At 36.7% G+C, this 19,614-nt stretch overlaps 1 protein-coding gene across 4 annotated transcripts in view; it reads left to right on the forward strand.

The window, feature by feature from the left end:
* VPS13C (vacuolar protein sorting 13 homolog C (S. cerevisiae)) overlaps window positions 1-19,614 on the forward strand; it is a 249,499-nt gene that overhangs the window by 97,641 nt on the left and 132,244 nt on the right. For all 4 annotated transcript variants that reach the window (XM_006831581.1, XM_006831578.1, XM_006831579.1 and 1 more), the window contains 9 exons: window positions 436-515; window positions 2,027-2,086; window positions 3,564-3,726; window positions 4,651-4,767; window positions 5,794-5,897; window positions 6,116-6,283; window positions 11,064-11,368; window positions 12,854-13,001; window positions 17,686-17,794. In XM_006831581.1, coding sequence (XP_006831644.1) covers window positions 436-515; window positions 2,027-2,086; window positions 3,564-3,726; window positions 4,651-4,767; window positions 5,794-5,897; window positions 6,116-6,283; window positions 11,064-11,368; window positions 12,854-13,001; window positions 17,686-17,794 — 1,254 coding nt within the window. The remainder of the gene's footprint in view (window positions 1-435; window positions 516-2,026; window positions 2,087-3,563; window positions 3,727-4,650; window positions 4,768-5,793; window positions 5,898-6,115; window positions 6,284-11,063; window positions 11,369-12,853; window positions 13,002-17,685; window positions 17,795-19,614) is intronic.

Raw genomic sequence — 19,614 nt, forward strand, 5'->3', positions numbered from 1 at the left:
TATTCCAAGAATTTTAGATTCAACAGACTAGTGCAGATTTTTCTATATAACTTCCTTGCTGTACAGTTGAGAAAACTGAAGTTAATAGCTTTTGGTAAGGATTGAGTTAAGTTAGAATTCATATTTCCTGGTTCTTAAGCGTTTGTAGTCATTCTGTTGTTCTACAAATGCACTTTGGCCTTAAATGAGGGTCTTGATGATTTTTGAGCACAGAGTGAAATCACATGTTTTAAAAGGTAATTTGGATGCCCAAGGTAAAGATTTAGTTTGATGTAAGTCTGTTCTTGTGATGACCTTCCGATTCAATGCCCATGAAAAGGTGTGCTTATACTCTTCCCAAGTTTAATTATTAGCCTTCAAAAGGCAAATAAATGAGATTTCTGACATGCAAAAGAAGCACTTTACCAGACAAACTTTTCTTTTTATTTAATTTAGGATCCAAAAAGAAACCCCTTCATTTGATCAGCTCTTCTGACAAACCTGGATTAGATCTATTAAAAGTGGAGTATATTAAGGTATGGACCATAGAATGTTTACATATTTACTGTATATGCCTAACCCCCCCCCCCCCCCCGCGATGAGAAGCACTGATGAAACTGCTGATACTTCGCATCACTCTCAAGATGAGTTGGTTTATTTAATTGTTCGACAACTATTTATCGAGTGCATGTATGTGCCAGATACTTTGCTAGCACTTAGAATATAGATGAAAAGCATCCACAGTCCCCAAGGAAATTTTAAACTAGTAGGGAGGCAGATAGTTAAATAACAGTGAAAATGTAATAGAGTTGGTTGTCTATTAGAGAAATATAGAAAGTATTGTGGGAGCATTGGGGCTGGGAAATCAACGCAGCCAGAAAAGCAAGGTAAAACTTTGCGTTGATTTTGAATGGTGCTGTAGGATAAGCACTGGGCTGGTAACCACAAGTCAGCAATTCACACCCACCAGCTCTTTTGAAACTGTATACAGGGTAGGTATGAATCAGAACCAACTCAACAGCATTTAGCAATGACAACAGTGACATTCACACGGGGTAGAATAGGAATAATAGAAGAGTTTGATGGAAAATTGATTTTCAATTTCAAATGAAGACCATACTAAATCAAAGCTTTCTTAAGATTAGGTAAGGAAATGAGGTTTCTTTTACTGGAAATACCTGAAAATAGACGTGGCAGAGACTTTATTAAGGCATTCAAACATTAGGTGACTGATAGACTGAAGAACAAAAGTAAATCCATTGTGACTCATGGTGACCCCATTACAGAGTGAACTGCTCTGTAGAACTTTGACTTTGCAGAGTGCCAAAGCTGTGAAAAAGGTGACATTACCAACCTTTAGTTTAGTAACTGAACACAAACGGTTTGTACCACTAAGAAACCTACACTGATGGATTAGATGGCCTTCCAAGTCACGTCCAACCTTGAGAGTATATAATTCTGATCCCTAGCTTCATTTTTGGTGCTTCAGGATAATGCACTGGACATCAGGGTTGGTTGGAACTGCAAGTTCAGCAGTTCAAACCCGTCATCCACTCCTTGGAAATCCTATGCAGGATCGCTATGAGTTGAAACCAACTTGATAGGGTACTTAACAACAGCAGACGCATTTACCCAGAAGTTCTCTCCCACGTTAAAGAGGAGAAAAGTTGCTCTATTATAAGATGTTACTTGAATGTGACTTTAAAGTGATGAGACGCCCTGGTGGCGCTGTAGGATTGGCACTAACCCAGTAATCACAGGTTGGTGGTTCAAACCCACCAGCCACTCCGCTGGAGAAAGATGAGGCTGTCTGCTCCAGTGAAGATTTCCTGCCTTAGAAGCCGTACGTAGGACTGCTGTGAGTTGAAATCGATTCAGTGGCAGTGGATTTGGGTTTTTTGGTTTTAAAGTAAAGATAAAGAAATTAACATATATATAGAAGTATGGTTACAAGTAGCTAGAAATAAATTAGCCGGAGGTTATCAATGATCCCTTCACTTTGATCTTTATCGTCCTCCCTCCTTAGACCTTTGGTTTCTTTTTTCAGGCTGATCAGAATGGACCTAGTTTTCAAACTGCTTATGAAAACACAAAACAAACAGTTAAGGTAAGACGTTCTATTAAAAGGGATATAGCGATTTTTAAAATATCACACTTTCAAATTTTCTAATATATTTTGAAGAATTTGTACTAGGTAGTCCTGGTGCGGTCCTCCCTGTAGACTATGCATTAGACTGCTAACTGCAAGGTAGATAGTTCAAACCCACCAGTTGCTCCTTGGAAACCCCATAAAAGAATCATCTCGAGGCACTTAACAACAAGAAGTTATAAGTGAGCCTCATAAATCCTTAATATGCTTTGTTTTTGTGATTCATCATAATAAAGTTGCTGTTTTGACTTACTGTATCACACCCTAATGTCCTCAGAAGTTTTAGTATTGTTTCTACAGAAGGGAATGTTTTAGACACAGAGGACCTTTGATTTACAAGGAACCAACAAAGGCTCTAATCAAACTAAGCTAATACCATTGTTCTATGCAGGAGTGTAAGTGTGAAGCACAGGAGAATTGTTGGCATACTTCTGAAGCTGTACTGCTCAGGTAGTGCCATAAAGGAAAAAAGAACTGTAAAAAGAAAATGAGTGAGACAAAATGCATATTAAATTTTTGAGAGATAGGGGGATTCTGTTGTAATACTCTAGTTTGTTTATTTTTTTTTAAGTTTTTATGTTTATTTAATGTTTTCAGGAAATTAAAAAAATTTTTCTTACATATAAGTAAACATTTCTATATTATATACAAGAAGGCTTCAGAAAGTTCTGGAGAAATTCTGTTATCTTTCAATTCTATTTTTCCATAAACATTTTGAAGCCCCTTCATATTAATTTGCTTTTAGAAAGCTACACATTCTTAAAAGCAGTTTGTGTTACTTTATTTATTACTTTCTGGAGTCGTTTCAAAAAAACACTTTTTTTTCTTCTATCCATATGATTCTGTGTTTTTTCCTTAAATGATATAATCATTGTGGTGGTTTTAAGAAATCAGTTAATGACAGAAAGCTCACTCATAATTGTTTCTCTTATATATAAATCTCATTAATAGCACATTGGAAATTATATCTAGACATTAGTAGCATAGTGATTCTGGAGTTTTGTATCCTAGTGTGTGAATTTTATATAATAGTAATAAATACTCCTGAATACCCAAGAAACTATATGAGGGGGCTTCAAAATAATTCATGGAAAATGGGATTAAACGATAATGGAATTTTTCTACAAATTTTTTGAAGCCCTGTTGTATGTGTTGAATGTTGAACTATGAGAAGTAAATTACAGGACCCACAGCAAGTGTGCTTGGGGAATGAAGTAATTATATTACTTTGGAACTCTAATGTGCTTTTGAAGTGTGTAATATAATTTACCCTGCATAAACGCCCTATTCCCCAAGCCTGGATTCTGACCCTTTCTTTTTTTCTCTTTCCTGAATGGTGGGAGGTAATGATACAAGCTCAGCTGGGACCCTTTTGGATCTATTGTGGAGACAACTGACTTGAGGAAACTGATTTTTCTTTCTCAAACATTTTCAGGTAGCCTTTTCATCTTTAAACGTATTGCTGCAAACACAGGCGCTCCTCTCTTCTATTGAATATCTGACAAACATGATTCCCTCAGACAGTCAAAAAACGGGTGATGCCAAGGATGCGCAAATTTCACCTGAAAAGCAGTCAAAAAGTTTAACTCTGCAAAAGGGTATGAACAATACTTTTTTTGTTTCTTATTAATAAGGGTTTTATAATTTTAGAGCTAAGTGAGAAATCTTAGAGATTACCTGATTCAATCATTTACATGCCATTTAATCCCCCCTCCAATCTTTTTCTTCAAATAAAATCTTCCATGGATGCCTCATATATAATACAAATGCATTCAATGAAGTTATGCTTTTTAAAATGTTTGATTTGCTTTTGTTTTTTAAAAATGTTTTTATTGTGAATTGAGTGAAAGTTTACAGGCAGATTATCAGTTTTACATTCAACAAACCATATACCTTGTTTTATTACAATGATTATAATCCCCTCCATGCACCATCAGTTAACAGTGTTTCTCTCTATTCATTTTATTTTATTTTAAAAGTTTGTATTATGAATTCTGTGTTAGTTTTTGTCTTGGTGGTGGTGAGGGATACCTTTACGTAGGAAGGAGGAGGAGAGGACCTGTCTTTCCACTGAGCTTTTCCGCCCCTCGCAATGGCTTCTGAAGGGGCTACGTAGGTAGGGTGTGTCTTCCCTTCCCCTTTACGCGTCAGAATATTAAGACCCAGAGGAAGGCAGGCAGGTGTGCAGGGATAGAATCTAACTGCTCAGGAACCCAGGCTTTGGATCAGAAAAAACTCAATTCAAATCCTCTTTGTGCTACATAAACTTTCTGACCATAGGCACATTATTTAGCTTCTTTTCCTTTTTATCTTCTTACCTAAATTATTTCAGGTTGTTTTCATTGCTTTTACATGATAAAAGTAACACATTTCACTATTAAAAATGAAAACTGTATAAACTATGAGAAAAGTATTTATATATTTTTAACAGCCTTGTGGTTCGCTTGCTGTAAGTACAAATCCGTAATAAATTTTAAATTACTCGAATCCATCTGTGATAGAACGTTTTGTTTTATTTTTAGTGATTGTGTCCACTAAGGATAGCGATATTATTGACTTCAGGCTGTTTGCTAAATTGAATGCTTTCGGTGTCACTGTTAGTGATGAAAAGAATAATATTGCTGAAATCAAGATTCAAGGTAAAGTTCTCACAATTGCATTGCTAAAGAATGTCCAAATACACTTGCACAGCTGAGCTTTGGAAGGACAGAATTGTATTTTTTTTTTTTTTGGAGGAAAGGGGAGGGGAGGTAATAGCTGTTGGCTGTTGGTCAGAACATAACCATAAAACTGAACTGTGTGTTGATTGACTGTGGTCGAGTCAGTTTCTGAGGAGCAGTTGGTGGGTTTGATCTTACAGTACCACACCAGAAAGTTAAACTATACACACTGAAAATTTAGACCTCTCTGATTGTTGTCTTCGAGATGGGAAAGGATATTAATATCAAGGTAGGGATGCTGTTGATGGGCTGGGATAAATGTCAACCCCCAATTCAGGTTAAATTACTTGATTATGCTTTATCTTTATATAATCCTAATGTGGCGCTGTAGGATATGCACTGGCCTTCAGTGTCTGTTTGAACTGCAAGTTCAGAGGTTCAAACTGACCAACCGCTCACTGGAATTCAAAACAAGCTTACAATGAAGAAGAAAGTCTATGAAGCCAATTATGTTCTTTTAGGCAAAAGCTGTTAAAACGCATTCAGCTTTTTCTTTGGTTTCATCTTTGCCAGCTCATTGTGCTCTGGTAAAAGTTAAACATCTGTTAAATGATACTTTGGAGAATTTATAAACCAGTGAACTATAGCTTTTTTCTTATGTCCTTTCTAAATTGACATTGTATCTATTACCCTGAATTTTATTTTGAAACTTTGTTATTTTTCCGTATTAATCACTGAATATAAAATATAAAGAATCCTCACATAATCAATCTTCTTTAATACAAAATTAGTTTATTTTGAAGATCAGAAATTAAGATCCTTATTTTTTAACAAATTCATAAACTTTATTCTTTATAAATTACAATGATGTAATATAACAACTTACTAGTCACTTGTGAGTACAAACATTGCTAAATATTTTGAAGGTTTGCACATAAAGTCATGCAATGGAGTAAGGTCTTCTGTGTAGATCTATGGAAATGATAACAGTATGATTTTTTTCAGGTCTTGATTCCTTTCTTTCCCTTCAGTCAAGGAAACAGTCATTATTTGCCAGATTGGAAAATATTATTGTCACAGATGTTGATCCTAAGACAGTTCATAAAAAAGTAGGTGACATTAAGTAGGTGTAAGGTATTTTAATTATTTTGGTGATTGAATATGAGATTTTATTTTGAAACGTACCCGTTTTCTACTCTAAATTCTACTAATATATTTGATAGAAAAACGTTTGTTTCTGTAAACATTGTATATGGAAAATTTTAAATGTGAACACTTTTCTCAATGGGATTTTATTTTTGAAGTACATTCAATTCTCTGTTTTCAGGCTGTCTCAATAGTGGGAAATGAAGTTTTCCGTTTTCACTTGGAGTTGTATCCAGGTGCTACTGACGGAGATGCCTATACTGACATGTCCAAGGTGGATGGTGTAGTATCACTGAACGTTGGCTGTATTCAGATCGTGTATCTTCATAAATTCCTCATGTCACTTCTGGTAAAATATTTACTTATATATTGAATTTTTCACGAGGACATCCAGAAATAAGCTTGATTATTATGTTTGCAAATCTTATAAACTTGAATTTTAGGTTGAGTATCATTCTGATTAAAGAGCTCTGGTAGCGTAGTGGTTACGAATCAGGCTGCGAACCACGAAGTCAGCAGTTCGAAACTACCAGCTGTTCCATGGGAGAAAGATGAGGCTTTCTACTCCCATAAAGATTTACAGCCTCGGAAACCCTGTACAGGGTCGCTATGAGTCGGAACCGACTCTACGGCAGATAATAACAACAACATAGTTCTGATTGTATATATTGTTGTTAAGTGCCACTAAGTTTGTTCCAACTCGTAGCAAACCTGTATAAGGTTACTGAGGAGTGGCTGGTGAGTTTGAACCACCGACCTTGTGGTTAGCATTCTAGTGCTTATCTTACAGCACTCCTTGTATTATAAAGGTCAACAGATGGATGGCATTGTGAAGAATGGGAATTTCAGAATAAAGAATTGTGTTTATGTTGAACTTATCCATACTCAGAACCAGGGGATACAGAGTAGTTCAAAATCAGGAAAGATGTGCTTCCGGTTTGTATCCTCTCGCCATACTTATTCAGTCTGTATGCTGAGCAAATAATCTGAGAATCTCAACTATATGAAGATGAACACAGCATCAGGATTGGGAGAAGGCTCGTTAACAACCTGTTAATATGAAATTCAACCCTGTCAGCTTCTCTGCAAAAGAAACATGAGGGTTTCTGCTCCTGTAAAGATTTACAACCTCAGAATCCCTATACTGGGTGCTATCAGTTGGGATCGACTTGATGACAGTGGAGGTTTTTTTATTTGTAAGTGATACAACCTTGCTTGCTGAAAGTGAAAAGGACTTGAATCACTTATTGATGATCAAAGAGTACAGTCTTCAGCATGGATTATAACTCACTGTAAGGAAAATAAACATCTTGACAAATGGACCATTAAACACCAGTATGATAAGTGGAGAAAAGAGTGAAGTTGTAAAGGATTTTGCTTTACTTGGATCCACAATCAACCCTATATAAGCAATAGTCAAGAAATCCAATGACCTGTTGCAATGGGCAGATCTGCTACAAAAGTCCTCTTTAAAATGTTAAAGAGCAAAGATGTTACTTTGAGGACTGGCGTGCTCCTGACCTCACCGATGATATATTCAGTTGCCTCAGTTTGAAAGTTGGACAAGAATATAGAAGATTGGAGAAAAATGGATGCATTTGAATTATGATGTAGGAGAAAAATATTGAATGTACCATGAACTGCCAAAAGAACAAACAAATCTGTCTTGGAAGAAGTGCAACCAAAATGTTCCTTGAAAGCAGTTCCTTGGAACTTTAGACATGTTGTCAGGAGAGGCCAGATCCTGGAGAAAAGTATCATGTTTGGTAAAGTACACAGAGGATTAAAGAAAAAGAGAAAGAGCCTCAAGAGCTGGATTGTTAACAGAGGCTGCAACAGTGAATTGGAACATAGGAAAGATTGTAATGGTGCTGGACTGGGTACGGATCTGTTCTGTTGTACATAGGATCCCTGTGAGTCAGGGTCTAAGAACAACCAATCATCTGTCAGTTTGCGTGTTGATGTGATTCTGGGAGCTGTACCAGCAGGGTCACCCAGAGTGGACAGGTTTTAGCAGAGCTTACAGACTGAGACGGACTAGAAATATGAAAAGCCATTGAAAAGCTTATGAATAACAGTAGAACGATGTCACATACAGCGCCAGAAGATGAAAAAGCACTCAAAGTATGACTGGACAAGAGCTGCTTCCTCTAATTAGAGTTGACCGTGGTTATGCAAATGGAGTAAAGCTGTCAGGACCTTCATTTCCTAGTGGGGTACAACTTAAAATGAGGAGAAGCAGCTGAAAATATCCATTAATAAGAAGAACTGAATGTAGAAAGTAGGACTCTAGAAAAACTGGAAGTTGTAAAAAATGAAATGGAATACTAAAGATTGATATTCTAGGCATTACTGAACTGAAATGGACTGGTCTTGGCCATTTTGAATCTAACAGTCATATGGTTTACTACTCCAAGAATGACAAATTTAAGAGGAATGATGTCACTTTTATCATCAAAAAGAACATTTAGGATCTATCTTGAAGTACAATGCTGTTTTTGATAGGATAATATTCATATGCCAACGAGAAAGCCCAGTTACTACCACTATTATTTAGCTGTACACACAACCATGAAAATCTACGATGACGAATTCTACCAATTTGTTAAGTCTGAAATTGATGAAACATGCAATCAAGATCCATTGGTAATTACATGTGATTGGAATATGAAAGTTGGAAACAAAGAGGAAAGATCACTAGTTGGAAAAGATGACCTTGGTGATAGAAATACTGGAGAACGTTTGGCAGAATTTTACATGACTAACAATATATTCATTGTGGATACCTTTTTTAAACAACACGAAAGGTGACTATACACGTGGACCTTGCCAGATGGAATACACAGAAATCAAATTGAGTACATTGTGGGAAGAGATGGTGGTAAAGCTCCATATTAAGCCAAAACAAGGCCAGGGGCTGAGTGTGGAGAACAGCCCATCAGTTGCTCATATGCAAGTTGAGGCTGAATGGAAGAAAATGACAAGTTCACAAGAGCCAAAATATGCCTGAGTTTAGAGACCCATCTCAAGAAGAGATGTGATACATTAGACACTAATGACCAAAGCACAGTAGAGTTGTGGGATGACATCAAGGACATCATACACGAAGAAAGCAGAAGGTTATTGAAAGGAATGAAAAGTCCAAAATGGACATCAGAAGAGACACTGATACTTGTTCTCCAAAGGAGAGATGCTGAAGTGAATGGAAGAAATGAAAAAGTAAAAGATGAACAGAAAATTTCAAAGAGCACCTCAAGAGGACGAAGCAAAGTATTAGAAAGCAATGTGCAAGGACATGAAGTTAGAACACCAAAAGGGAAGAACTCGCTCAGCATGTTCGTTCTTAAACTGAAAGAGCTGAAGAAAAGATTCAAACCTGGACTTCGAATATTGGAGATTTCTGTGGCAGAATATTGAATGATACAGAAAGCTTCAAAAGAAGATAGAAAGAATACACGGAGTCACTGAACCAAAAAGAAATGGTCGATTTTCAGCCATTTCAAGAGGTAGCATATGATCAAGGACGGTACATTGATAGAGTGTTTCCAGAAATTCAAGCTGGATTTAGAAGATGACGTGCAACAAGGGATATCATTGTTGATATCACATGGATCTTGGTTGAAAGCAGAGAACACCAGAAAGATGTTTACTTGTGCTTTATATTCTACCCAGAGGTTTTCCACTGTGTGAATCATGACAAGCTGTAGATAACATTGTGAAAATTGGATATTCCAGAACACTTAATTGTGCTCATGAGGAACCTGAACATACTTCAAGAGGCAGTCATTCAAACAGTACAAGAGAATACAAAATGGTTTAAAGTCAGGAAATACGTGTGCCAGGGTTGTGTTCTTTCTTCCAACTTATTCAGTGTGTGTGCTGAGCAAATACTCTGAGAAGCTGGATAATATGATGAGGTGTGTGGCATGTTTAACAACCTTCTGTCAGCAGGGGACACAACCTTGTTTGCTGGAAGCAAAGAGGAATTTCAATATTGATTGAAGAAGATCAAAGACTACAGTGTGGATTGCACCTCATTGTAAAGAAAGCAAAAATCCTCACTATTAGACCAGTAAATAACAGCATGCTAACTGAAGAAAAGATTGAAATTGTCATAAACTTCATTTTGCTTAGTTGCGCAGTCAACACTTAAGGAAGCAGCAGCCCAGAAATCAAACAGCTTACTGCATTAGGCATGTCTGCTTTACAAGGGCCTCTTCAAAGTGTTCATGTGCAAAGATACCAATTTGAGGACTAAGGAACATCTGACCTAAAGCTTGGTCTTTTCAGTACCTTCCTATGCATGTGAAATTGGACAGTGAATAAGGAAGGTGCAATTGAATTATTGCTGGAGAAGAATATTAAAAGTAGCATGGACTGCCAGAAGAACTGACAAATCTATGTTGGAAGAAATAAAGCCAGAATGCTCCTTCGAAGCCAGTATGGCAAGACTTCATCTGTCATAGTTGGGACATGTTTCCAGGAGAAACAGTTTCCTGAGAAGGACATCATGTTTGGTAAAGTAGAGGGTCAACTGAAAAGAAGAAGACCCCTAAAGAGATGAATTGGCACTGGGTCAGCAGCAGTGGGCTTCAACTGTGGGGTGGCGCAGGACTGGGCAGAGTTTCATTCTGTTGTGCGTTTGTAGTGAGTCTGATCTGACTCGCTTGTACCTAGAAGACAACAATAAAGGTCAGCACTGTTTAATAAGGAGCTGAGATCTGAATCATTTAATCACTTTAATCATTTAATTATTGGTATGATTTTAACTAGAACATAATAAAGTCAAATTCTCAAGTACAAAACTACTGAAAATAGTTTTTTTTTTTTTTTTCTGTGATTCTTTGCCGTGTGAGGTTAGCTCTAGATAGGTAGTTCATAGATATAGATGAGTCCTTGTGTGGTGCTGGAGTTGAAGCTTAGGACCACAAGGTTGGTTTGAACCACAAGGTTGGCAGTTCAAACTCAGTAGCCTCTCCTTGGAAACTCTAAACAGGGTCGCTATAGGTCAGAACTGACTTGATAGCACTTGACAACAACAAATGGAAAAAACCAACACATATATAAACAGGAAATAGTATATGTTTGACCTGTGTTTGAAATTTTCCTTTTATGCTTTGTGTCCACAGAACTTCCTGAACAATTTCCAGACAGCCAGAGCAGCTCTGAGTGCTGCCACAGCACAAGCTGCAGAAAAGGCTGCCACAAGTGTGAAAGATCTTGCCCAGAGGAGCTTTCGTGTTTCCGTCAATATTGATTTGAAAGCACCAGTTATAGTCATTCCACAGTCTTCCATTTCCACCAATGCAGTCGTGGTAGATCTCGGGTTAATCAGAGTTCAGAATCACTTCAGTCTGGTGTCTGGGGAAGACTGTGTAAATCCACCAGTAATTGATAGATTGGATGTGCAGCTAGCAAAGCTTAAGCTCTCCAGGTATACTTTTTTAAAAATTCTAGATTTAAGTATTATGCTAATATTTTACATAAAATGTCATGACCTTTGACGTTCATACCTAAAGTACATCTATTTTACACAGAACAATTTATTTGTTTTATTTGAAAAATTTCAAACTATAGAACAATTGCAAGAGTACCATGAACAACACACTTAGAGATCCTTCACCTAGATTCATTAATTGTTTACTTGTGCTTTTTAACTTTATGTATATACATATTGGGAGCATGGTGACGCTAGAGGGTAAGCACAAGGTTAGTGGTTCAAGCCCACCAGCTGCTTTGCAGGAGAAAGATGAGGCTTTCTCCTCCCACTAAGATGTCCAGCCTCAGAAACCCTATACAAGGTCACTGTGAGTCAGAACCAACTCGATGGTACTTACAAACAATAACAATATACTTATTATTTAAAATAGTATTTTGTTAAATCATTTGAGAGTATGTATCTTGATACTTTAAGAACAAGGCCATTCTCTTATATAACCACAGTACAATGAGCAAATGCTGGATACTTAACATTGGTGTAATACATTACTTAATGTACGATTGACATTCAAGTATTCCAGTTGTCCCACTAAGTAATGTATTCCAGTTGTCCCAGTAAGTGATGTAAGGTTTTTTTTTTTTTATTACTTTTTTCTGCCTGATATAGGGTCACATATGGTGTTTAACAATATCCTACTGTTACTAAGGGGCATTTCTGTATTCGTAGATACTTAACCAGAAAGAGTTGTTCAGCCTTTGTTGTCTTTCCTCATGAAGCGTTTGGAAGGATACAGTTTTGTCTTTTAGGGAGTCTCTGAATTGCATTTGTCTGAGCATTTGATTCAGATTAAACTTTTATGGAAGGATATTGTATAAGTGATGATGGATCCCCAGTGCTCCCCCTATAGGACACGTGAAGTTAGTGTAAATAGTTCATTCTAAAGTCATTTCTTCACCCATTTTAGGGGATTCAGTTATCCAAAGTCAAGAAGTAATGATTGTAACACAAATCCTGAAAAAAAAATCCTAGATAGGAGCTTTATGAAACTTCTTTTGCAAATGTTAAATGTTTTGCTGTTCTTTCTTTAATTTCTGTGCCAATGTACGTTATCAACCCTTATATCTCTGTTTGATGATTTCCCCTATATCTTCAACAATATGTATTTATTTTTAAAATATTTTCAATTTGTCACCTAGCTACTATTTAAAGAAATTTTTCTAATGGCTTCAAAAAGTCCATGGAAAAATGAAATTAAAGATAATGAAATTTTTCAACAAGCTGTTTGAAGCTCCCTTGTATTTTTATTTTAATCTGTGCCTGCTAGTGGATTATAGATTCATTTAATTCTACATTCAGTTTTGAAAACACTCAAATAACTGTTTCTAATCAGTATTTAGAGGAACAACATTTTACTTTGTTTCTTTGCTATATTGGATTTTTCCATCTCTATACATATGTGTCACTTATATCTTTTATTAGGACAGTGATCCAGCCAGGCATCTCCCATTCTGATATTCAGCTACTGCACCCAATTAACTTGGATTTTTCTGTAAATCGGAATCTAGCTGCATCTTGGTACCACAAGGTGCCTGTTGTAGAAATTAAAGGCCATCTTGATTCAGTGAATGTAAGTATATGTGTGGAAAAAAACTATATTATTGAAATTTTAAACTCTGAAGACTTTCTTATAAATTCAAATGTAGAGCTTTGTAACTGAATAGTGTTACAAGAAAATTGAGTGAATTGTTTGACAAGATCTTTATTATTTTAAGGAGAATTTATAGTCTACTTAACTTTTAGTATTGCTGTAAGAGCATATTATCAGAAATTTGTATATAAAACACTTAGTAGTATATTATTCACTACTAGTGTGTTAGTTTACCATCCTGTGGAGGCCTGTGTGTTGCTATGATGCAGGAAACTATACCACCAGTATTTCATATGCCAGCGGGTCACGGTGGTGGACAGGTGTCAGCAGCTCTTCAACACTGAGACAAACTAGGAAGAAGGTGCCTGGCAGTCTACCTTGTAAAAAGTTGAGCAGATAAAACCTTATGAATAGCAGCAGAACATGGATCTAGTGCCTGAAGATGAGTTCCTCAGGTTGGAAGACCCTCAGAATACCACTAGGGAATACCTGCCTCCTCAAAGTAGAAGCCACCTTAACGTGGTGAATGGAGTAAAGCTTTAAGGACCTTTATTTGCTGATGTGCATGACACAAAATGAGAATTAACAGCTTCAAACATCCATTAATAATTGGAACATGGATTGTATGACATAAGAATCTAGGAAAATTGAAGTTGTGAAAAATGAGCAGAAGTGGACTGACAATTTGTAGTTTACTCTGCCAGGAATGACAGATTGAAAAGGAAGTGTCACATTCATTGTCAACTTCTATATTCTGAAATGGATCAAACATGCAGTCGAGATGCATTGACAAATACTGGTGATTGGATTACGAAAGTTAAAGAGGAAAAATCTATAGTTGGAAAATAGAAATGACGCTGGAGATCACCTGGTGGAATTTTGCAAGACCAATAATTTAATCATTGCAAATAACCTTTTTAAACAACATAAAAGTTGACAGTACACATGGACCTTGTCAGATGTAGCACACAGGAATCAAATTGACTATATCTGTGGGAAGAGAAGGTGGAAAAGCTCAATATTATCAGCCAAAACAAATCCAGGGGCCAACTGTAGAATAGACTACTATCAATTGTTCACATGTAAGTTCAGTCTGAAGCTGAAGAAAATGAACACAAGTTCACAAGAACCAAAATACGATTCAAACTGCCGACCTTAAGGTTTGCAGCCCAATTCGTAACCACTATGCTACCAGAGCTCCTTATCTTGAAATAATCTGACCTGAATTTAGAGAACATCTCAAGAACATACTTGGTGCATTAGACGCTAATGATCAAAGACCAGAAGAGTTGTGGGATAACATCAATAACTTCATACAGAAGAAAGTAAAAGGTCATTTAAAAAAGGACAGGAAAGAAAAAAAAGCAAAAGTGGATGTCAGAAGTTACTTTGAAGCTTGCTCTTGAGCCAATGGAAGAAATGAGGGAGTAAAACAACTGAAGAGAAGATTTCAAAGGCCTGCTCCAGGAGATAAAGTCAAGTGTTAGAATGAACTGTGCCGTGACTTGGAGTTAGAAAACCAGAAGGGAAGAAAATGCTCAGCATTTCTCAGCTGAAAGAACTGGAAAAAAAAAAATCAAGTCTCAACTTGAAATTCTGAAGGAATCCATGTGTAAAATATTGAATGATATAGAAAGCATCTCAAGAAATGGAAAGGATACACAGAGTCAATGTCCAAAAAAGAAATGGTTGATGTTCCATCATATCAAGAGGTGGCAATTGGTGAAGGATCAATGGTACTGAAGGAGTCCAGGCTGCACTGAAGGCATTGACAGAAAACAAGGCTCCAGGAATTGATGGACTACAAATGGAAATCTTTTAACAAACTGATGCAGCCTTGGAGGTGTTCACTTGGCTATGCCAAGAAATTAGGAAGACTGACCAACTGATTGGAAGAGATCCATCCATATTTGTGCCTATTCCTAGGAAAGATGACAAAGTAGCATTTAGAAATAAACAAATTAATATCTCACATGCAAGTATAATATTACTGAAGATAATTTAAAAAATGTTTGCAACAGTAATGACATAGAACTGTCAGATATTCTTACTGGATTCAGGAGAGGATGTGGTTCTTGGGATATCATTGCTGACGTCAGATGGAACATGGCTGAAAGTAGAGAATCCCAGGAAGATGTTTACTTTTGCTTTCATGACTCTGAAAAAGCTTTTGACTGTGTGGAGGACAACAAATCTTGGATAATGTTGGAAAGGAATGGGTATTCCAGAACACTTAATTGTGCTCATGAGGAACCTGTATACCAACATAAGAGGCAGTCATTTGAACAGAGCAAAGGAATACTGAAATGGTTTAAAATTAAGGAAGGTGTGTGCTAGGATTCTATCCTTTCACCATACTTAATCAGTTTGCATGCTGAGCAACTCATCCAAGCATCTGGATTACATGAAGAAGAATGGGGTTTCAGGACTGGAAGAATAATCATTAACTTTCCATATGCAGATCATAACCTTTCTTGCTGGAATTGAAGAGGACTGAAAACACTTACTGATTATGATCCAAGACTACAATCTTTATTATGGATTGCACCTTAATGTAAAGAAAATGAAAATCCTCACAACTGGACCAATAAATAACATCATGATAAATAGAGAAACATTGAAGCTGTCAGAGAGTCTTCATTTTGCTTCCACAGTAAACACTCATGGATGCAGCAGTCAAGTAATCAAAGGACGAGGCAAATCTGCTGCAAAAGACCTCTTTAAAGTGTTACAGAATAAGGATGTCAGTTTGAGGACTAAGGTGCACCTAACTACCAGCCGCTCCGCGGGAGAAAGATGAGGCTTTCTACTCCCGTAAAGATTTACACCCTCGGAAACCCTGTACAGGGTCGCTATGGGTCGGACCCGACTCCACGGCACTTAACAACAACAACAACCCAAGCCATGGTATTTTCAGTTGCTTCATATGCATATGAAATTAGGGCAATGAATAAGGTAACTGATCAAGAGTTAATAATATTAAAGGGAAAAGACCAAACTTCACTGAAGGCATTGGTGAAAAACAAGGCTGCACTAATTGATAGAATACCAATGAAAATGTTTTAACAAACCGATGCAGTGTCGATGTCAAGAAATTTGGAAGACAGCTACCTGGCAGTGATCCATATCTGTGCCCATTCTAAAGGAAGGTGATCCAACAGAATGAAACAATTATTGAACAATATCATTAATAACACACAGAAGTAAACTTTTGCTGATGATAGTTCAAAAATGGTTTCAGCAGTACATTGACAGGGAACTGTTAGAAATCCAGGCCAAATTCAGAAGTCTGTCATTGCTGATGATAGGTGGGTCTTGGCTGAAAGAGAATGCCTGTGTTTCAATAACTCTGCAAAGGCATTTGACTGTGTGGATCATAACAAATTATTGTAACATTTCTAAGAATGGAAATTCTAGAATACTTAATTGTGCACATGTGGAGCCTGCATAGACCAATGGGCAGTTCTTTAAACAGAACAAGGGGGTACTAAATTGTTTGAACTCAGGCAGGTGTGCATCAGGATCTTATGTCTGAGGTATACAGATGACACAACCTTGCTTGCTGAATTTGAAGAAGATTTGAAGACTTAATGATGAAGATCAAATACTACAACCTTCAGTTCTTCAGTATAATGAAAACAAAAATCTTCATTACCGGACCTATAAGCACCATCTTGATACATGGAGAGAAGATTGAAGTTGTCACGGATATAATTTGACTTAGCTCCACAATCATTGCCCATGAAGACCGCTGTCAGAAAGTCAAGTGATGTAGTGCACTGCCACATGCTGCAAAATTAGTTAAAAACCAAAGCTGTCACTTTGAAGTCTAAGGTGAATCTGACCCAAGCCATGGTATTTGCAGTTGCTTCATATGCTTGTGCAGGTTGGAAAAGAATAAGGAATACTGATGAAGATAGATGCTTTGGATTATGGTATTAGTGAAGAAAATTGAATATACCACATAGTGTCAGAGAATGAACAAATCTGTTTCGGCAGCATAACAGCCCAGAGTGTTCCTTTGATTTGAGGACGATGAGACCTCTCAGGTACTTAGGTGATGTTATCAGAAGGGTCCAGTCCTGGGAGAAGGACATTATGCTTGGTAAAGGAGGGTTAGGGAAAACGAAGACGACCCTTGAGCTATATTGACACAGTGGCTGCAATAATGGGCTCAAGCATAGCAATGATTGTGAGGATGGTACAGGACCGGTATGTGGGTCATTGTTTTATCCTCTTGTATATTGGGCTGCTGCAATATACAATATTCAGTGCTAAGGTAGCATTGAAGAAAATGCCTGCTGTTTACGTTGAAGGTAGACTTTTAATTCATTTGGAATTATTATTTTAAAAATGGAGTTAAAATTTTTAGGTAAAAGTTCTCAAGTTTCTTTAATCATAATTAAATTTCAGGAAGGAGTAATAACAGCAAGTTGATACAGGTAATATTAACTAATAACTCAAATTTTTGACAAACTTATTTCTTTGAAAACAAAATTTAGTAGCAAAATATTTGAGTGGCTAATGAGCATCTAACTGCCTATAGTCAGTGTTTAGGTTATTCTTTCCTGTATGTCTTTTCACTGGGAATTTACTTCTTGTATTAGAATTGTTTTACTTAAAAATCATATGTATTTATTTTTATTTTAACAACATTTCACAGGTTAATCTAAATCAAGAAGATCTTAACCTTTTATTTAAAATACTAGCAGAAAATCTTGGTGAAACTAGTGACAACTTGGATAAAATGAAAGCAAGAATACAAGAGACAGGTAAGAGGGTGACAGTTGGTAACATAATAGACATGTGTCTACTTAGTTTATTGGGAGGGGAGACAGAGGATAAAAAGTCAGTAAACAAATGTATGTATTAAGTTATGTTGTGTATTATGCTGGTAAATAACCCCATTGCTGGTTAAAGTTGATTACTTTTCAGTTCAGCAGTCAGTTACAGCTTTAGACTTTGTTCTAAGTTGCATGAGTTGGGAGGTGGCCACAAAGAAAGATTTCAGATCAGTGAATGAGTTTGGAATAATTACTAAATTTACATGCATAGGAAAAAACACCTTGTTTTGATTTTACACTAGATTATAGTAGCACCCTGGATCTGATTTTAATAAGAGTTATTACTGACATCTGCAATAAATGAAAATGGTAACTTGTCACTCTCCCAAAGATACTAAAAAAATTTTTTTTCTGAAAAAGTGCTAAGAAAATTCAAATGATTAGTTAAAAATGACTCAACGACAGAGTAACTACCGGGCATATTTATGTATATGTATCCATGCGCACGTGCACACACACACACACACACACACACACACTTTCCCCCAGAGAAGTTAATGCATTGTGTGTGTGTGTATATTTGTTGTTGTTAAGTGCTGTTGAGGGAGTTCTGACTCCTAGCCAACCTATATACGGTTTTGAAGGAGCAGCTGGTAGATTTGAACTGCTGACTTTGCAGTTAGCAGTCCAGTGCCACACAGGACTCTGATATGTACACACACACACACACACACACACACACACACGTGTATACATGGATATGTTTATATATATCTTGCTTTTTCTTTTAAAATTAGGAAAGTATCTTGATGCCCATGCTAGATCTGTATGTATAGATCTGACTTGTTCTTTGTCATGGCTGCTTATATGAAATTCTGTTGAAGTATCATCATCTATTTGATGAGTCCCTAGTTATGGACAGTTCAGGTTGTTTCTGATCTTTCATTTTACAAAACACGTTGTACTGAGCATCCTTAAACAAAGATAAATACCAGGCCTGCTGGATTAAATAGTTGTTGTTAAGTGCCACGGAGTCAGTTCCGACTCAGAGCGACCATGTATAGGGTTTCCGAGGAGTGGCTGGTGAGTTTGAACCACCTACCTTTTGCTTAGCAATCCAGTGCTTAGGTGCTGCTGTTGTAAAGTGCCACTGAGTCAGTTCTGACTCATAGTGACACTGTGTAAGGTTTGAGTCTGTAAACCTTTTCAGGAGTGAAAGAAATTAGATCTGTAAACATCATTAGTATGCTGCCAAAACTTGAAATCAGAGAAGTGTGTCATTTTGTCTGTTTTTTGCAAAGTGTGATAAATTGGTAATGGTACTTGGGATTACTCACCTCTACTAAAATGAATTTACACATTATTGAGATGGATGAGAAATTTTATTTAGACTGCTTACATGTAGCAGTGATGGTTTAAATGTCAGTATGTTACTCTCTAAGGAACTTACATTAATTTAACCCTAACCAACCGGAACCAACTTAACAACAACAACAACCTGTTTTTCTAAACCTTATGTAATATACGTAACCACATATTTTCCTATTTTTGCCAATTTATTAAGTGAAAAATGGAATTTCACTATATATTTTTTTCAATAAAAGTTTTTCTTACTCTGTGTCTTTTAACAAGGAGCTCTGGTAGCAAAGTGGTTATGAGTCGCGCTGCTAAACACAAGGTCAGCAGTTCGAAACTGCTGACAGTTTCACAGGAGAAAGATGAGGCTTTCTGCTCCAGTAAAGATTTACAGCCTCGGAAACCTTATGCAGGGTCACTATGAGTCAGGACCGATTCCATGGCACACCACC

This window comes from Chrysochloris asiatica, unplaced genomic scaffold (assembly GCF_000296735.1).
Source record: "Chrysochloris asiatica unplaced genomic scaffold, ChrAsi1.0 scaffold00004, whole genome shotgun sequence".
Taxonomy (NCBI): domain Eukaryota; kingdom Metazoa; phylum Chordata; class Mammalia; order Afrosoricida; family Chrysochloridae; genus Chrysochloris; species Chrysochloris asiatica.